The sequence below is a fragment of the Macaca thibetana genome, chromosome 1 (genome assembly GCF_024542745.1).
Source record: "Macaca thibetana thibetana isolate TM-01 chromosome 1, ASM2454274v1, whole genome shotgun sequence".
NCBI lineage: Eukaryota > Metazoa > Chordata > Mammalia > Primates > Cercopithecidae > Macaca > Macaca thibetana.
In genome coordinates, this window is record NC_065578.1 from 165,722,314 (window position 1) to 165,743,154 (window position 20,841).

Sequence of the window (20,841 nt, forward strand, 5' to 3'; positions counted from 1 at the left end):
TCTTTAATTTATTCACATATCAGGTATTTTTTTCTTAGGCTGCAAAATACATAAGCTTGGGGATTTGTTGTAGGCTTTAGATAAGCAAGGTAACACTTCTGGATCTCAGTTGCCTCAACTCTAAAATGGAGGTAGTAGTACAGATTGTACCTACTTTCAAACAATTTATATATTACAAGCATCTTAATTTTCTTATGTCTAAAAATTTATATTTTCTCATTCATCTGCCTGTATCCCTTATTCCTCCCCCTACCAACCCCCAGGAATTTAAATTTACCCTGCATTTTGCCTTATTAATATTTGTCTGCCACCTGGTGATCAAAATGGTAACTGCAAGGTTGACAATCTCCTTGGTGCACTCCTTGGAGTGATTTTCATCATACTACTTTCTGATGCACTTTTTGGAAACCATTGCAGTGAAAAGAAAGATTTATTTTGCTTACTGTAACTAAACTAATTTCATGAGGTCTCCTCAGACATTAAGTTCTATGGTTTTGTGTCTTGGTCCTTCTACCTCTGTCACTTTCTGTGTACATTTTCTTATATTTTTTTCTTTCATATAAAATACTTTTCCTTCTTGTCTTTACCAGTATGTTTTTTTCACTCAATATCTACCTGTAGGGTCAGTGTCTCTAGTAGAATATCTCCTCTAATAAGTTGTATTCCATGCTGATAGCCTTTCTTTTTCATTAATTTAGTACCTTCTCACATTCTTAGCAAGCATCCCTTGTTATACGAATGTTCACTTCATGAATTTTTACATATATTAGATATGTACTTGACATTTTACATGTTCAGGGGAGCAAAACTTTTACAATTATGTGTGTTTAGGCCCTAGGAGCAGTCTAATTGAGGTTGTGTGACATCCAGTTCCCCATTTTATTCTTAATTCTTTGTATCAGAATGATGTAAAACTTCACTTATTTTGTTTTCTGATGATGTATTTTACATCCAAACAAAAATGTGCCCTTGTTTTGTGTAGTACTACCTTTCAAGGAGAGTTACTAATTTGCACAGCCTCAACATGACTAGTGAAATAACCAGTGTTAATGTGATAGCTGCAGCAGGTCTGTACAGTTCAGAAACTTCTATACCTTCTTATTAGATCCCAGAATTTACCAGTGTTTACAATATGTAGTTACAGTTATGTTGTTAGCTGACTGAACCTATTTTTTCATTATTTAGGAACATCAACAATTTGACACTATCAGTATTAACAGTAATTTTTGTAAGATTTTCATCTATGATCAAAAAGTTTATCAATTATGTTCATACAATGAGGAGTAAAGTTTTTATTTATAACTGCTCTATTATATGTAGTATTTTGACATTTCACCCTATATTTTTTCTTGAGTAAAGGAAACATCTTTTTCATTTCTTTCGTTATGCTTCACAGCATGGAAGGCAGTAGTATGCATGTAATAAGTGCTTAATGGATGTTGAAGTGAAAATATACTAAGAACCGAAAGAAAAATGAGGTACAGCTACTAACTTTCAGGGAAAACACAGTAGCAGCTTTCAGTAGGTTCTCAATAAATATTTGTTGGTTAAATGGCTTTCTATTGCTCTTCATTGTCAGGACCTGTAAGTCCAGAGGCTATCCCATGGCTACCCGCCCCTACTAAATTCTCATCTCCCATACTTCCCTGCTGAATCTTTGATTTCCCCCACCTTACTATTATAATCCCCCTTGAATTTAAATTTCCAGCTTTTGTCGTCTTAATGTGTGTCTGCCATCTAGTGATTAGGAGGATAATTGCAAGTCTTAATGGGCCCCTTAAAAAAATCCACAATGCACACCAATAGTTACCTTTCATTCCTTAGTATTTGTCCTGATTGTCCCACCACTGGACATTTGCACATATTGCTACATCTTCCATCATCTAACTAACACCTACTAACTTTTCAGAGCTCAACTCAAATATCTTTCAGGAAAAGACTTCCCTTGACCTCCCACACTAGATCAACTTCCTGAAAGGCTTTCATGGCAATCATAGTTTAGTACAAATTAACTGAAGTAATAATTTTTGTGCTCATTTGTATGACTGTTCAATTTAATTCATGTCTCATTTACTAGAATATAATATCCATGAGGACAAGGAGCCTCTTCTTAGCCATATTGTACCCTAGCATGTAGCCCAATGCCTGGCATAAAGCAGGCATTTCTTTAATCTTTGTTGAATGAATGAATATAATACCCTTCTGTGCCTCATGGACACTAAAAATGTTTATGTCAATCAACTAGTATAGTACTTTATTCTTTATATTTTTCTTATCAGTTCATTAATAGATTCTCAGCAAAAGCTACCTACTATGTATAAGGATGTTCATTTATTCAGAAAACATTTCTGCCTGCCCTGAAGAATAATTTTACAATAAAAATAAATTTATGACTCATATTTTAATTAGCTCATTAATTAATGTGGAAACCCTAATAAAGTGGTATAAAGGACAATCTAAAAAACAGAAACAGTCTAGAGTACTGAAATGTACATGCGGACAGATACAAAACCATAATGTCCACAGTGTAATAATTACATCTTCACTGGACAAAATTTACTTGCATCTCTGTGGACAAGAAACATTTGCGTTACCATCACCCTTTCACAAGTTAATTTCTATCTTTACAGAGCTATAAAATAGAACCCATGAATAGTACAGACCTGTATAGTATCAGAAAATCCTGGAAAAGAATGCTAGACAGCACTCAGCATTCCATTGGGAGGACGGCAATATTTTTTTTTCCCATTTCAAAGTCTTTCACAATTTTTCCAACAGTCTCCCCGCTTGTGTTCATAATAATCTCTAAAATTATTCTTAGTCACAAAAAGAAGGCTGTTCTTACTAGATTTGGCATGACTATTTATATTGGGGCAACTAGAAAGTTAATTAACATTTAAGCCTCCTTGAGTTTGCTTTGTAAATCTATAGCCATGCAGTATTGACTAGCTAGGGCTTCAGAATTTGCTTATTTATGTAAATTTTCATAAGAAACCTCAGATTGAGCTTATGTAGTCTCTGCTATTTGCTATCTTGAAGCTAAGCAACTAAGCCTAAGAAACCTTGCCACCATGTTTCAGGTTTACCTGAAACATCTGTAAATTAGGGTGAGATCCTCTTGAGAGTCTCCAAATTTGCTAAGGTTCCTGGTTTTCTAGAAAAGGGTCTTTCTTACCGCAGTAAGGTTGGACTCTCTCAGGCAGGCAACATGTGAGTTTTCCTGGGAGGGTTCTGTGGGCATTGATTCCATAAATACAACAACCTCTTTGTTCCATTATAATGGATTGTCATTACTGCCACTTCAGGTAAGGCTTTGGTTGTACAATTTGTCTAATTATATCCTGGCAAGACAATTAAAAGACAATGAAAGATGCAGAGCACTACAGAACTTGATTATCCCCACAGGACCTTCTAGACAGCATTCATCATTCCACTGATCAGACACCTCGTGATCATTTTGCTCCTTTCAGAGTCTTTTGCAGTTTTTCTGGAACTAGTATGTACCACACAATGTGCTAGATTCTGAGGGCACGAGAGCTAAATTAGCAAGGCAAGGGGTCTGCCCTCAAAAGCCTACTGTACAGTGGGAGAGAGAACTTTATGGTATATAAATTAATTGGTGAGCAAAGGAGTGTTTCCTGAATGATAAACTGTTGAGCCAGGGTTTGAAGGATAACTTTAAAAAAATGGGGAGTCTGGGGGGAAGAGCCAGGAAGAAAGAAGTTTTGGTAGCATATCAGCCCACGTGTAGGACAGGCAGAAGACATTGAGAAGTATACAAGAAAAGGAGACGGTTTGGTAGTGTGGAGCAAACATCTCTATGGCAGGTGAAGCCTTCAGAGATTCTGCCATAGCCAGATCCCTCTGTGCAAGGCAAGGAGTATGAGCTTTATCTTGAAAACTGTAAGGGGCCATTGAAGGATATCGTTAAATAGGGGTATAGCATGATTAGGTTTGCCTTTTAAAAAGATCACTCTGTCAGCAATTTACAGACTGTAGCGTTCTACAAGACAGAATAAGAGAGACTCAATATGGGGTAGGCAGTTACTGCATGTTTCAATGAGAATAGATGTGTATAGACAAAGACAGTGCAAAGAAGATAAAGGTAAGAGAAGAGATTTTCTTGTAGAGGAATCATCATATGCAAAGTCCTGTGCTAGGACAAATCAGGACAAATATAAGGGATTGAAGAAGGCCATGGTGATGCCCTTGGGTTAGAACAAAGGGAACCCTAGGGCGCAGACCTTGAACTTGCAAGACCTAATGAACGAAAGGCAAGCGAATGTCATTTATTCTTTTTTTTTTTTTTCATCAGTAAATAGTTATTGAGAACCTACCGTAAGCTGCTATTCTGTACTTCCCCAAAGTAAGGCAGCAGCCACATTATTCTTGGAATTTCTAGCATCTCTTTAATCCACAAACACCCAGTAAGCACATACTGCATTCATGCTACTGTCTTCCATGCTAGGAAGGCATACAATAGGGTGCAAAGAGCACAAAGAAGTAAGAAATTTGAATCCCACTTACAGAGAGCTCTGAGTGTAGTGGTGCAGGTAGACACATGAGCAGATAACACACTGATATTAATAGTCCATTTGCCAAATGTTTACCAAATATGTGGCCATACAGAGGAATACTTACCAGATAAAGCTTTCCAGAGGCTACACTTGAGCTGGATTTTGAAGGATAAGTCACTATACCCAATTGTGTTAAAAGAATGTATATATTTTTTTATTTTTATTGTGTGAGTTGAGATTATTTTTCTCTCTCATAGTCATTTACATTTCAAGTCCTGTGCAGTTCATATGCATGTTTTTAATAATGATATGTCTGTGATTTGTTAACCTGGATGAAGATGTGCTGTTACTGGCTAGGTATTGGCATCCTTAAGAATACACAGTATGTTTTCTGCTGTCTAAGCTTACTTACTACCATTTCCCCACAAAAGACCTTTGTTTTTAAGATTGTGACCAGGCCTTTTTGCCCTGTGTTGTATGTTCTGAACATGGGGAAAACTGTCCTTTATTTCCCCTGAAAGCACTGTGCTTCAGAGTTGCAACCCACCAGAACATTATCAACTGCTGAGCTTGTATGGTCCCAGATTATCTCTACTGCTGTTCTTCTCTATCTTAAATGCTGATTACATTATGATTATTTTTCTCCTTAATTTTTTTCTTTTTTTGTGACCTTAACAAAATGATGTAGAAGTCATCAAGCAATTGACATATTCTATCACCTGTTTAGACGTTGTTATTTCTCATATATAAATTGCAGTTCCTGATACAGGTTGATATATATTCAATGACTATTAATTGGAAGAAGCTTATTTCATATATGTAAATAATTTTAAGTACATGTATAGTAAGTATGGATAACACAAAGGTTAATAGCCAAGGAAAGGAAAACAACATATTAATCAGTTTTACTTCTGTTTCTAATTTTACTTCTAGTGTTAAAACTCATCATAAGATACACTTTAACATCCCTATACAGAAATGGATAGAATGCTTATCTAGCTAGGAAATATGAAACTAAAATTTAACTGTATCTGTGAAGCTTATATGATGTAGATGTTTGATTGTGGAAAAAGCAGTAGCTTCACAAAAAAAATGTTGGACTTAAAAAGTAGAGAGAAGCTATGGTACATGCAGACAGCTACAGAATATAAAGGTAACTTTTGTGGAAGAAAATGAACAATGGACTTGCAACACAATAGGGAAAGACACAAGTTCTGTTTTCTGGTTTCTAGTTTTGATAAAATGTGTATCCTTGGGCAAATTATATACTTCTCTGGGAATACCTCCAGATTTATTGTAGAGTCCATTAGACTTAGAGCTGTTTAGTGTCAAAGACTTGACTTAATTTAACTTTGTATTCCCTGTGTGTATGTGAGAATGTTTTGCAAAGTGCTCTACAAATATAAACACTGTTAAGTATGTATTGTCTAATCTTCCTGTATTAGTTCTTAAGGAGTAGTGATTTTAATTGATAGCAATATAAAGTTTCAGTTTCTTCATAGACATTGTTTGTTTCAGTTTGTTTCTTTTGTAAACAAAAACTTAAATGTAGGACATGCTAGCTGGTATAAAGCCAAGCATATACAGAGCTCAGTGTAATAATAATGGCTTGTCTTCAGAAACAAAGGATTGTATTACATTTTGTGAGTATTGGAGAGAGTAGGTAAAATATGTTTTTCCCACAGAAATATTGCTGTGAGTGGTGGCTTTGTTCTTAGGCTACTCTGCGGATTTCTGTTTAACTCATGTACCTTAAACTTATAGTGGTAAAGTGATAGGCCCCAATTTTAGACAGTTATAGGCCCCAGATAACATTTCTAATCACTGAACTTGTGGGAACCTCACTACACTTTCCAAGTAGGGGTTATAAGAACATATTTTGCTACTCATTCCTTCCTTTCTGCCACTCACAAGCAGTGGCATAGAGGGAGTGGAGTAGGGATCAGTCCTATAGGTTCCATAAATTTGCTTACTCTTTGTGGCTACAATAAAAGAAGATAATTATCTAGACTGGGAACTCAAAATCAGAAGGCAGAAAGTTATTCCTCTCTGGTGTCATGGTTGAAGTCTCCAAATTCAAGTTTACTGTTGTTCATTCAAAAGGATGGTTTGCAGCCATGAGCACCCATAGCACCCAGACTGGAACCTTTAAATGCCATTTCCCATCTAAAGAAATCAGGTTTTTTTTAGAAGAAATGGCTGATTCCAGGTTTGATGCAGAAAAATTCTAAGTTGAAGTGAGACATCTTATTGTGCCAAAACCAGGAAGCTTACTAACCATTTCTGAGTTTATGTCAAAGGACACAGGAATCAACTTGAAAGGGCTACCACTGGTAACAGATGGGGTCATTAAAAAACAACAAAAAAAAACCCTTTATTTTGAAAATTTCAAACCTATGCAGAAAGAAGGAGAAGCTTATAAAAATCCCCAGGAACCTTTCATGTAGCTTTCACCAATTATCAACTCATGGCCAATCTTATTTCAGTCACAGCCTCACCTATGCTCTTTCTCCACCATTAAATTATTTTGAAATGAATACCCCAAAGCGTATCATTTAATCTGAGACTATTTCAAGATATAGCTCTAAAAGATAAGGACTATTTTAAAAACAATCATGTAATATTTCAAAGATGGAACAATTTGAACATCAAGAAGAAGAATTGTGGTGGGTTGAACAACATTAAGTATCTATTAATAATGGTAATTAAAAAAAAACGCTCATGACTTGCCTTTGGAGATTGTTAGGACACTAGCTAGGTCATCACTCTGAAAATTGTTAAAAGGAAAGAAATCAAGGATTTGTCCTGCCTTTCCTGTACATTGTATTTTGGAATAGTCAAACAGTTGATAAGGTAAAGCTCTTCTTTATAGAATGCCAGCAAATAAATATAGAAGGAATGCTCTAGAAAAGCATAATTCTTTAGCCCCTAATGAAATAGTGGATTTAGCCAGTGGTTATCATGGAATGCTAAAAACCTTCAAGTCAAAAGTTGATAATGAGATGTATAATGGATGGCTCAATGAATCACACCTGAAGTCATTAATGAAAATTAGTACCACCAAAAATGAGATATTTAAACATTATGTACCTACACATATGATAAAGTAAAAATGCACATATCAATACCCATGTAATATTCTTGCCAAAAACAAAGGAAGATGAAAAAGAAACTGAGGCTAAGTTTCCAGATATAGCTACCAATTTATAGGAAATGAGGACAGGATAACATGTTAAAGGGTATGAATGGCTTATAGGAGAGGGAAGGTTGAACTGAGTCCCTTGAAAGAGACCTGAGAAAAATATCTACCAAATACAACATTAACTTTGTTGGGATTCTGGTCGAAAGAAGCATACTAAACAATCTGGGGAGAAATAGAGGAATATGAATATGGCCTGAGTAATATAAGATATTAAAGAACAATTATTAACTTGCTAGGTATGATAATGACATTTTGGTTATGTTTTTTAAAAAGTTGTTAAAAATACATAGTGAAGTACTTCAGGTGAATCAATAGGTTGCCTGGGATTTGCTTCAAAAACTTAATGATTCAAAGTGTGACTCCCCAAGATTCAGCAGTACTGACTTTACCTAAGAGCTTGTTAGAAATGCAGAAATTCAGACTCAGAAACACTATAGAACCAGAATCTACACTTTTACATTTTTATAAGTCCCCAAGTGATTTATATGCACATTAAGATTGGAGAAGCACAGCTTTAAAATGCTTGGGGTAGAGGAGAGTGTGGGCTGGGGATAAAAGAAACAAAATTGGCAAATACTGTAATTGTTGAAACTGGGTGATGGGTGCATGGGGGTATGATTGAGTATAAGTCAAGTATTCCTAAATCAGGGCCTGAAAGTCTGTGTGACTGTGCATATGTATTCAATCCAGTGATTTGTGGGGTTTTTTGTATTTTTTTTTATTGGTTTGAGAAGTTAGTAAGTGTTGAGATAAATATACCTTATTGCTTCCCTTTCTTCCTGTCCCAGTTTGTCAGGTTATTGGGTAATATTCAAAAACCCTGAATGCATATTTCTTGCAAAAGTGTTTCTTATCAAATCACATTGTTTCTTTAAAATTTGCTAAAGAGCCTTATTTTAAACTGCCAATGCCAATTTATTGTCAATCTCTCTCCAGGCACGCTTAAAAAGGCCTCTTAAGAGCCTTGACGGTGCTCTCTATGATGATGATGATGATGATGATGATATTGAAAGAGCAAGCAAGTAAGTAATGGATTTTGGTGTCCTATTAAGTGGTATGGCTTAACAGCAGAAGTTTTTGGTAATAAAGGGTATTTTGAAGAGTATGCTCTCCTAGAGCTCAGATGTTGCCCTTTTACAGTGTTCTTCAGCAAAAGGACCTTGCAGTGCTCTGCAATGTTGTGGGGGATATCTTGGGACAGGAAACTAAGATGGACCTTAAATATCTTGTTCTTGGAAAGCAATAATGTCTACAGAGATACCTGGGATAGTGTTAAAGGGGCAATAGAAGCCCATCTAAATTAGGCTCTTACTCATTCTGAAGAAAGGAAGGTTAAATATCAGGAATGGTGATAATAGTCAATAGAAAGAAATGGAATTGAGGGTACAGGAGACAAGTTTATGGTGATATCAGAAGATGAAAATGTAATAAAAAGTGTTAAAAATTAATTTTAATATAAGGGAAATATATGTTTAGCTTTTTGCAATTGATACATGACAATGACAAAATGAGCATTCTCTTTCTTCGTTAAATATATCTCTGTCTACATAAAGAGATGTGCATTCTCCTCTAAAATAAGTGAATAAATAAAGGAAAACCGTATTAAATATGGAAAGTGAATTTAGGCTATAGCAAACTTTCCAAGTAGTTCAATCTAATATTCCTGAAGTTAGGGTCCCAAATTCCACAGAATTAAACTGTGAAAAGCCCTACTTCTACTTTCAGTTTCATAAGGTACTGTAAACTTTTTACTTGTTCTTAATGCATGTATAAAATATTTCCATATTTGAATTGGTATACATATCACTATAAAGAATTTGGTCATGAACCAATTTTTGATTTTGTTAACTCATTAATGTAATGTAATTGGTGAGAGATTACTTACATGCATTAAATATGGTTATTTATCTACTACTGTGTGTTTTATTTTTCTTCAGGTTATCTTCTGAAGATGGTGAAGAAGCTTCTGCTTATCTTTATGAGAGTGATGACTCTGTTGAAACAAGAGTGAAGACTCCTTACTCAGGTGAAATGGACTTACTAGGAGAGATTCTTGATACATTGAGCACACACAGCTCAGATCAGGGGAAGCTGGCAGCTGCAAAGAGCTTGGATTTCTTTAGATCAATGGATGACATTGATTATAAACCTACGGTTAGTAGATTTTTTTAACTTGTAAAATTAGAAGAAAATATTCTTGCCTTTGCTGTCATTCTGGATCTTATAATCTTTGTTGGTAGAAGCATTTAGCCTCTAAATAGGTAAGGGTCAAAACTTCAAAAATTTGATAAAATTTAATCACTAGAAATTATTTCTATTAATAAAATTCTAGTATTTTCCCTTTCATTTATCTAGTTCTGGTGGTTATTGTCATAATTATTTTGTCAAGCAATAATGTTTTCTTGCTGTCTAATTTTATACTTGTCTCTGGGGAATTTTTTAAATGTGAAATGTTTTCACTTTTTCCCTATATTTCCTGAGTTTTCAAAAAAATTCACTAAATGTATTCATTCAAATCATTTTTTCTTACCCAAAAATGAACATGATTTTATTTTTTAACATTGTTTTATGCAAATTCAACTGAATGCTATAAAAACAGCAGAGATAGAAGTATGAGTAATGACACTCCTGTTCTTATTGTAAGTGACTTCAGAACTTGGCATTAATTATATAATCTAGTTTGAATTTGATAGGTGACAGCTGCAAGGCAATGGAAACCAAAGTCCATTCCATTTCATCCCTGTTAATAGAGCCATTTGGAAGTGTGTAAAATTAACTCTCAATGCTGTATTTTCTCTGAGAGGAACTTAACGCTATTAACATTTATTTCAAAATGAGAAAAAAAGTACTAAATTAATGCTTATTAAAAGTTTTCTGAATTTGTTGTTTCTTCTTTTTTCAGAATAAATCTAATGCTCCTAGTGAGAATAACCTGGCTTTCCTCTGCAGTGGTTCTGGTGACCAAGCAGAGTGGAATCTTGGACAAGATGATAGTGCCCTCCATGGCAAACACCTCCCTCCATCTCCCAGGAAGCGGGTTTCCTCTAGTGGTTTGACAGATTCTCTGTTTATCCTGAAAGAAGAAAACAGTGACAGGCACCTCAGTGCTGACAATGTGAGTGACCCTGCTTCAGGATTGGATTTCCAACTCACTTCCCCTGAAGTTTCCCAGACTGATAAAGGAAAAGCAGAAAACAGGGAAACACTAACCCAGATTTCAGATGATCTGCTTATACCTGGTCTTGGGCGGCATTCATCGACTTTTGTTCCTTGGGAGAAAGAAGGGAAAGAAGCCAAAGAGACTTCAGAAGATATTGGACTGCTCCATGAAGTAGTATCATTATGTCATATGACATCTGACTTCCAACAAAGCTTGAACATTTCAGACAAAAACACAAATGGAAACCAAGCTTAAATCTTGCATCCAAGCTTCTATGGAGACATTTTGAGATTCAATGCAATCTGCATCATAAACAGAATTATTTGTAGGAATGGCAACTCTTACTATTTAATTTTTTTTTTTTTTTTGCATTTGGAACACTTTCCTCACTTGTTCATTTTGAGGATATATGAAATGCATTGATTTTTAAATATAAAGCGAATTCTACTGTGCTTTTAAATCAGGTACTAATGTGTATGTATGTTAAAAGTATGTATTGAACGTAAGATTTCCCAGTGTTTGGTGCTTAATGCCGTTCATTTTATTTAAACTAAGTATGCATATATAACCCATGCACATAACCAGTAGCTACTATACTAATCTGGTTGAGCATGAACTGCTCAAGATATCAAAACTTATCAAAACTAGCCTGAAACTGATGAAACTGTTAACCCACTAATTGCCTTAATCTTAAAGCTGTATTAAGCATACTTAAATAATGTATGAAAGTATATGTAAAGTTTGAAAGATAAGTTATTAGTGTTCTGCAGAGCAATAATGCCTTTTTCTGTTCATCAAATCAAGGTCAAAATTCATCTTTTCAAGATTAAAAAGCTCTTATGGAAATACTTAATTTGCTTATAAAAGCACTGTAGCTGTGTTTTCCAATAAGTATAAAAGTATACATTTACCTTTCATTCCGTGAAATATAGGAAGTACTGAATTTCAATGTGAAGTTAATGACTTCTGTTTACAAATGAGACACTCTTAACAAGTTCTCACAGTCTCTGTATGCCTTTGCTATTTAGGGGCCCACCCCAAGAAAGCCAAATACAACATAAACTGTCCTGACCAAAAAAAAAAAAAAACTTTTTTAACTAATAATTCTCTATCAAAATGCTTCATATCATCATCTCAAATTTAGTTTTTAAAATAATTGACTTGGTATTTTAGAAGTTTTAGATTTACAGAAAAATTACAAAGATAGTACAGAGAGTTCCCATCTACCCCTGTTATTAACATCTTACGTTACTATGGTACATTTGCCCCAATTAATGAACCAATATTGATAGTCCATACTTTATTCAAATTTTCTTAGTTTTCTCCTAATATCTATTTTCCACATCAAGATCCTATTCAGAATTCCACATTATATTGAGTTGGAATGTCTCCTTAGGCTCCTCTTGCCTGTGACAGTTTCTTAGACTTTGCTTATTTTTGATAACATTGACAGCTTTCAAGAGTACTGTCAGATAAATTGTAGCCTGCTCCTCTCTTGGAGTTTATTGGGTATTTTTTTCATGATTAGACTGGGATTATGGGTTTTGAGGAGATGATCACAGAAGTAAAGTGCCATTTTCATCAGGTCATATCAAGGATATGTACTGTCAACATGATGTGTGAATGCTGACTCGGAGCTTGATAACCTGGCTGAGGTGGTAGCGTTTGTCACTCTAAAGTTCTTCCTGCCCTTTCCATGTTGTCGTTTTTGAAGGAAGTCACTACATGCAGGAGTGAGGAGTCATAATTCCCCTTCTTTAGGGCAGAGAAGTATCTACATAAATTATTGGGAATTCTGTATAGAAAATTTGTTTCTTCTTTCTCAGATTCACTGTTGAGCTTTGGAATTCGTCTGAGAAGGAATCATGTACTGATGACTTCATGATAGACTGGATTAACAGGTAGAATCAGGGGAAAAAAGCAGTGACAGTATGGTTAAATTGTTATTAGCATTTTCAGTATATCCACTCTATACCTGATTTTTTTTACATTTCTTTTTAGAAAATATGTTCAAGAAATCATTACAACATTACAAAAACAAAATACTTTCAAGAAACCATTAAAGAACCCCAATAAGACTATATTCTAAATATTTATTGAAAGAATATAATTTCAGTTAAAATCCAAGAAGAGGGTTTGAAATAATTTAAAGAAAATGACCAAGTTTCTTTAAAACCTATGTTTCAAAATCTAAATGGATATGTGTTATTTGGGACACTTATTCATTATGAATAAGAAGACAAGTCTTGTTTCCCTTATAAATATGGACTGTATACATTAAGGAAAACAATGTTTAATCCTTATTTTTTAATACAGAAGGCTCAAGGTTCTTGTCAAATGTTGCCTTTATAAGCTTATTACAAAATTATAACTTACTTTACTGAGGTTTATAATGGAAGAAGTCCATATAGCAAAAGAGCTGTTTTAAATCAAGGAAAGAAGGTTACTCTGGTTGTTAATCTGCTTGGCAAATATTCCTTCATAATTTGTGAAAAGAATGCAAATCAGCCTTTTAATATGGATTTTGAAATGAGGTACAGTTTCTTGTTTTGTTTTTTCAGAACTCAGTCTGAAGAATAAGTGTAGCATAGGTCAAACTTGGTTTTTAGTCCATTTGCTTAATCGACATCATGGCTTCAGAAATCCAAATTTTGTGCTACTTTTCAGCCACCTTTCAAGGTGTTTGGTTATAATACTGTGTTGTTTTGAGGATATTTAGCCACTCATAAATAATTGTCTCAAGGTATTTAAAAGTGATTCGTGCCTTATTTTGATGCAAAATTAGTGGTTTTATTCTGTTTTAAAAGCAAAAGCAGAAAAAAAAATTCTGCATGTTATTCTTAAAATTATCCAGAATAATACTACCAAATAATTGTATTTCAAACCAGTTCAAAGTCTGCTCTTAAACTTAGACTTCCTAGTATTATGGTGGATATAGTGAGAATGAAGTTAAATTGGGGTGAGTTCCAAAATAAAGGAAAGTGTTATCTTATATTCTACAGTGCCCATATTTTCTATAGTAACTAAACCAAATATTTGTAAGCTCCTCTGCTTTTTGAAATTATTTTTCAAAGAAGCAACACCTGTTATATAACAGAATTGTATAAACTAAAAAGACTTCTGGCGTTAGTACATAGTCTTTATCTGGCCTGTAATAGAGTCATGGTTCTTTCTGAATCCCACTCTCACTTTTTTCTTTTTACCCTTACATATTGCATCCGTGATATTTCAGGGGTATAGAGAAATAGTCTTGGAATTTAGGAGCTGTTTTTTTTAAGTGAAAATATTACTAAGTGGTATATTTTGATGATTATCTACCTTAGCATGTCTTAGAAAAGCAGCAAAATATAGCATGATTGTTTTTTCAGTTAATTAAAATTCATTAATAACATGTTCATTTAAAAACTATTCATTGCTTTTTGTACCAGTCATATGCAGGGTACAGTAACTGAGGATGTGGGGAATAAAATAACTGACATAGCCCCTGCTCTGAAGGAATAAATTAAAAGGAAAAGGAATTGCAAATTTGTATTAAAATAATGATAATAATGTGCTTTGCCTGGAAGTTATTAGCTGAGATTCTAACATACACATACAAAGTATTTAAAAAAAACAAAACAAAAACAAAAAAAAAACTAGCTGCTTAATTTAAAGCATGCTCTAAGTATGAACCATAGTATCATTTCTAATTTCATTAACTTTCTCAATTATTATGCTAAGTATATTATGCTGCTAAGATACCCACATTTAAAGGGCAGATTCAGAGACTCCTTTAGAAACTGAGTGTCTTTGTTTATCTTATTATCAGATAACCAGGCAGCACAGGGCTCTCTATAGTGGAATGATGCTCCTTTTCAATACTTAGAGCCACTGTACTCAGTTTAGGAGTAACTGAAGGTGTGGATGCATGTTAATGGGAATCCAATTTTTACTATTTTTATATTAATAACAGCATTCTGTAGAAAAAGTCCCTCCCTTCTAAATAAAAACTGTGTGTGACTGCTGTTACTAGTGCTATTCTATGCGAATATCCTAATAATAGGATTCAGGAATTCTAATGAATTGTTTCTTAATTAAGGTGAAGAAGTAGACTCCTGATCAAGAGGAGAACACTGTGAAATGTCTCATAATCAATAGACCTTCATTCTCTGGTAGAAAATGTGGATTTTCAGGAAAAGATTGATTATTTTCATGAATAAATTTTCTTATACAAATTCCATTTTGTTTGGCATAAAAGACCCTGAATCTTAAGATATTTGTAAATCAGAATATTTAAGAATGTGAAATGAATCCTCAAATCTAGTTTCCTCCAAAGCACTTCTTAATGTAGGAAATAGTTTTTGCAAACCCTATGTCAGTACTAATGTCTTTCCTGAGTCAAGCCCAGTAATATTGTCAGTGAATGTTTCTTAAACCTTATTTAAGAAGAGGCAGAGTGGTTTTGAGCAAGCCAGTTAACATGATTTGATGAAGAAATAAGGAATTATATACATTTAGACAGAAGAATATTTTATTTTGAAAATAATAGGATTTTGTGCAATAATTTTTCTTGCATAATTTAGTTCATATAAATATGTACATCTGTTTTTCTGGCAGATGCCTTAAGGTCATGTTTTTTGGTATTTGAGTAAATCTGTATGTAGCGATGTTCTCATTGATTTTAGAAAAAATATATTCTTTATATTGTTGCCAGGAGAAATGTTTTTGTTTATTTAAAATTATTATGGATATTATGTTATTGTATCATAACTAACTGCCTCAGCAACAATAAATATGCAATAAGAAAATCCTGTACCTTAGATTAGATTGACAATACTGTTACTTTAAAAGAAATATATACGGTACAAACTGCTGATTCTACGTGTGTACATTTAACAGATACTCAGTTCTGTACCACCTAAATCAAAATGGCATTTGTATGCTGATGACCACATATGTGGATTGTAGTATCCTTTGTGATGCATCTTTGATAAGATTTATAAAGGGCATTGCCAATACTTTTTGACTGTGTAAATTAAGTTAATTTTTTGTATGATGTACAGTTTGTTTAACCTTAGAGCTTCTCTAGATTTCTACTTTTATTATACTTGAATGAGGCAGAAAAGCACTGTGGAAAATCTGTAGCTCTGGATGCAACATGCAAACATACCAAAAAATAATAATAATAAAGCAAGGTACTGAAGAGCAATGTTAACAGAATGCTTTATATCCAGAATGCTATGTTTTTTTCAAGCCACATTTTAGTTGAATGGAGTAAAGTTATACAATCTTTTATTTTAAAATGTTGGAAAGTCACAAATGATTACCTCTTTGATATGATGAACCTATAAATCTATTCATCTTTGTTATTTCATTTCTCAAATGTGAGCCTTGTTGAGGTCCATTATCAAATCTAGGCTTTGGTTGATTATATGATGTTTAGGACAAGGCAGAATTTAAAAACTGTGCATGTTTAGTGCATCACATGTCAAGTCACCATCCTTCCGACAGTGTAACTTCCATAAGGTTATTTTGAGAACTATTTAATAATTATATTGAAAAACTGGATTTCTTGAGTCTGTTATAGTTTGGTACTTATAGCAGTGCCTAAAACAGCAACAAATATGAACTGCATGAGTCCTACAACTTAAAAAGTCAGAGGAGGGGTTGAAAATGGAACTTTTTCAAAGTTTATTTCTCTTGCGTTAGATGAAGAACTATTTAAAGGGACTGAAAACCCTGAGCTTTTTCCTTGTCTTGGTAGCAGATATCTGTAAAAACCTACCCAGAATTGTGATTTACTTCATTGTTCTTGCATCCTTGAGGCTACAGTATAAATCATCTCCAAACTTGACTACTATTGGGAAGATGTGTATAAAAGCACCACTTTGGGAATTTTTTAAAAATATGCAAAAATAAATATTGAATAAAATCTACATTACCATAAAGCACCCAACAATGCAGTTCTAAAATAAAATTGGTCACAATTAAACTTAGCATGGTGATGACTCTTCTTTTATAATTGCCCAGTTATCCCCCAATAGTGTTCTAGCTAGACTGCTGTGAGAACCCTAATACCTGTATCTCCAAGCTTTGCAACTGCTGCAGTGTAAATTTAAGCCTACATCTTTCTGACAGGCCTACCTGAGAGGTATACTTTGTTTATTCTTATGTTTTGTCAATGGATTTTATTAGGTTCTAAAGTCATAGGAGAATTGTTAAGTAGTTATAATGTCACTAGGAATATAAGAGTTGTACTGTCCAAGTCAAACAACTGTGTTTATTGACCCCCACTTAAGGTTTAAGGACAGATGAAATGTAGTCATGTATAAATGAACAATGCTTCAGGGGCCAGAAAGATGAGCTTCTCATCCAAGAGCTCTGATGGTTTCACCTAAAGCAAAGGTCAAATTCCTATTGAAATAAGCACAACGTTTCCCTTTGGGTGCAGAATATCTGGGAATAACATGCTAAACCTTTCTTATTTATATAGAAGAAGCAAACGCCTGACAATAAGAAAAGAAATATTATCCCTGCAAGCCAAGGGTTCGGCTATTTTTTGTTGATTTTGATTATGAAAACTTTGCCTGCTACCATCACAGGGATTATTAGTATCATTACCTTCAGTGTCTCTGTATGAGAGGCCTGGTCACATCTTCATTTTATAGATGCAGAAAAAAAATCTCAGCTTGTGTTTACATATAAATAAAATACCCTACTTAGAGTATTATTATAGTAGTGGGTCTGGGAATTTCCTAGAAGTAAAAATGAGTTATTACATATGCATACAATTTTGTACATATGTGGAAAATAGTGCATCAATAATACAAAAATAAGATTCTGTTGTGGAAGGTTCCAGATGAATAAGAATTATTTCTCTAAAATAAGTGTCTTCTTTGAATTATTCAATATTTATTGAAAAACTTCTATGTATGTAGCAGCTGTAATATAGTTTGAAGGACAGAAAATATTTCCAAGTATCTAATTTACTTTGAATTCATGGTGGTTTGCTGTGTACAACTGCTTTAGTTTGGATTTGTGTCCCTGCCCAAGTCTCATGTCTAATTGTAATCCTCATTGTTGGAGGAGAGGCCTGGTGGGAAGTGATTGGATCATGGGGTCGGATTTCCCCCTTGCTGTTCTTGTGATGTTGAGAGAGTTCTCATGAGATTTGGTTGTTTAAAAGTGTATAGCACCTCCCACTTCTCTCTTCCTCCTTCTGGTCATGTAAGACGTGCCTACTTCCCCTTGCCATCTGTCATTATTGTAGGTTTCCTGAGGCCTCCCCCAGCCATGCTTCCTGTACAGCCTGTAGAACTGTGAGTCAGTTAACCTCTTTTCTTTATAAATCACCCAGTCTCAGGTAGTTCTTCAAAGCAATGCAAGAACAGTCTAATACAACAACCACGAAATACAACTATAGAATCTTAGACTTTCATCTCATCCACAGGCTCCCAAACCTAGTCTTTCATTAGATTCACCTGGAGAGGTTTTTTTTTTTTTTTTTAAAAAAAAAAAAATAAAAAAAAAAAACGAGATAGAAAAATGATAAATTATATCCTTAATGTCCCATAGCAGCAAAAGGCCAAGCTGGGATTTGAACCCTACAGCTGGGCTTCAGCCCCCTTGCTATTAGACAGAAGTACAGGGCCGAAATCAAATGGCGTGACTACCATGAATTCCCTACACAACTTTCTTTTCTATTTCAACTTTCTCCTACAAGTATTGGGCAATCCTTTTTTGATAAAATATTCTATGCAAGTTTCTTATTTGTTTGTTTTTTCTTTATCTTCAGTACAGAATTCCCTAAATCTTTTTGGGAGATTGCATTAATGTTTAGTCCCTCCCTCCCTCCATCCCTCCCTCCTTCTTTCTTTTCTTCCTTCCTTCCTTCCTTTTCTTACTTCTTTCTTCCTTCCTTCCTCTTTCTCTCTTTCCTTCTCTACACTTTCCAGCATAGTCTATAATCTCATCTCAAATAATCTGTCTTATATATACCTGTTCTCTGTAGCATCTATCTCCTCTTTCTTTCTCTTTCTGTTAATTGTATTTGTGCTTATTAGTTGGTGGAGTGGGGAGTTCTACTTGGATTATTGTATAACTATATTGATAACAATAGGAGCATGCTTGAGGACATACAAAGGCATAAGTTGTGAATTTTTTCATATGGAGCCATTATTGACTTTTAAAGCTGCTGAGAACATCTAAAGATCTCTTGCAGAATATCCACAGATGTCATCTACAAAGTTGTTTTTCTCATGTACAAGAACAGCACTTAAGACAAACTACTTATTCTTCAGTTTTGTTATTTTATAATCAACCTACTTTAAATATGGAGTGTATTTCAGATTTATGATGTTTTTTAGTAACACTATTTAAACATTAATTTAAAATAATGTATTTAAAATATACAAATTACTTTTGGTAACTCCAGTTCTAATTTAGGGACTGATTTTAAGATATCTATCTATCTATTTATCTATCTATCAACTATTTCAAGATATATATCCATTAGATATCTATCTTATGAATATGTACATATATATCATGAATATATATCTAGATGTATAATATATATTTAGATATAAATAGCACACATATAAATATATATAATATATATAATATTCATTTAATATTTCATTCTGTTTTCTCCAAAATCTAATACTTAAAATATATTTTTGAAAAAGAGCTAAGTTTTCTTAGATCTGATAAATGTCCAAATTGTATACAACCCATTAGGCAAAAATCCCAACTTGTGAAACACATGTTAGGGAGAAATGCTGTGCTTTACCTTATACCTGTATACATATATATACACCTATATATGTATACACCTATATACACCTTGTTGACAAACTGTTAGAAAATCATTTGAATTTCTAAGAAAATTAGAATTGATAAGGCTTGAAACTGGTATATTTTAAAAACTTTCTACTAGAAAAATGTAACCAATATTTCTTATCAAATAATTATAGATAAGACATGGGTGCTCATACACATATTTTGGGCAAAGGATAATTTTGTATAAAAATAAGGGAATACCTTTCTTAGGGATTGTTGTGGGGTCTCAAAATTAATTCTTAACATGAAATTATAAGGTGAACTAAAAGTCCTTGGGTGTTTTGATTTCAAGATTTTTACAGGATTATGAAGTTGCTTTCCTGACACCTACAACTATTGTTTTATGTGAAGATTCTTTTCCTTTCAAGGTGCATCTTTCATATGTTTTCAAATTAGCTTTATTAAAATGTAATTTACATCCATCACAATTCACCCAATTCAAAACTATAATTCAGTGAATTTTGACAATTACATAGTCAAGCAACCACCACCACACCAAGACTGAGAACAGTTCCTCACCCTAAAAAGTTGTTTTGTGCTCTTTCGCACCTTCCCCTCCTCTCAGTCCTAATCCCTGGCCATCACTGATATGCTTTTACTATAGTTTTGCCTTTTCAAGAATTTTGCATCAATGAATTTTTTCACTTCGCATAGTGGTATTGTCAATCCTTTTAATTTCAGCCATTCTGGTTTGTGTGTAATGGTATCTCATTTTGGTTTTAATTTTTATTTGTCTTATGACCGAAGATCATGATAGTCTTTTCATGTGCTTATTGGCAATTCATAGATCTTCTTTGGAGAATACTATATTCAGTTATTTTGTGCATTTTGTATTGAGTTGTTTCTCTTATTACTGACTTGTAAAAATTTGGCTTTAAAAAAATATATTGTGGATAAAAGTCCCTGATACATGTTTTACAAACCTTTTCTCCAGTTCGTAGCTTGCCTTTTCATTTTCCTGACAGTGTCTTTACAAAAAAGTCTTTAATTTGAGAATGTCTATCAGTTTTATTTTTCATCATTTATGCTTTTTGTTTTCTAAACAATTGTTACCTAACCAGAATGTCACTTGGCTTTTGAATGTTAATGTAACCCTGTACTCCTAGGATCAATTCAACTTAATCATAGTGTATTATTTTAAA

The 20,841-nt window shown here is 33.7% G+C and overlaps 1 protein-coding gene across 8 annotated transcripts in view; it reads left to right on the forward strand.

Moving 5' to 3' along the window:
• Nucleotides 1-18,356, forward strand: part of DENND1B (DENN domain containing 1B) — a 277,216-nt gene extending 258,860 nt beyond the window's left edge. For 7 of the 8 annotated variants that reach the window (XM_050765246.1, XM_050765279.1, XM_050765271.1 and 4 more), the window contains 3 exons: nt 8,656-8,741; nt 9,657-9,873; nt 10,622-18,356. In XM_050765246.1, coding sequence (XP_050621203.1) covers nt 8,656-8,741; nt 9,657-9,873; nt 10,622-11,134 — 816 coding nt within the window. In that variant the 3' untranslated portion in view covers nt 11,135-18,356. The remainder of the gene's footprint in view (nt 1-8,655; nt 8,742-9,656; nt 9,874-10,621) is intronic. The other variant, XR_007720441.1, reaches the window with a different exon arrangement.
• The last annotated feature ends 2,485 nt before the right edge of the window (nt 18,357-20,841 follow it).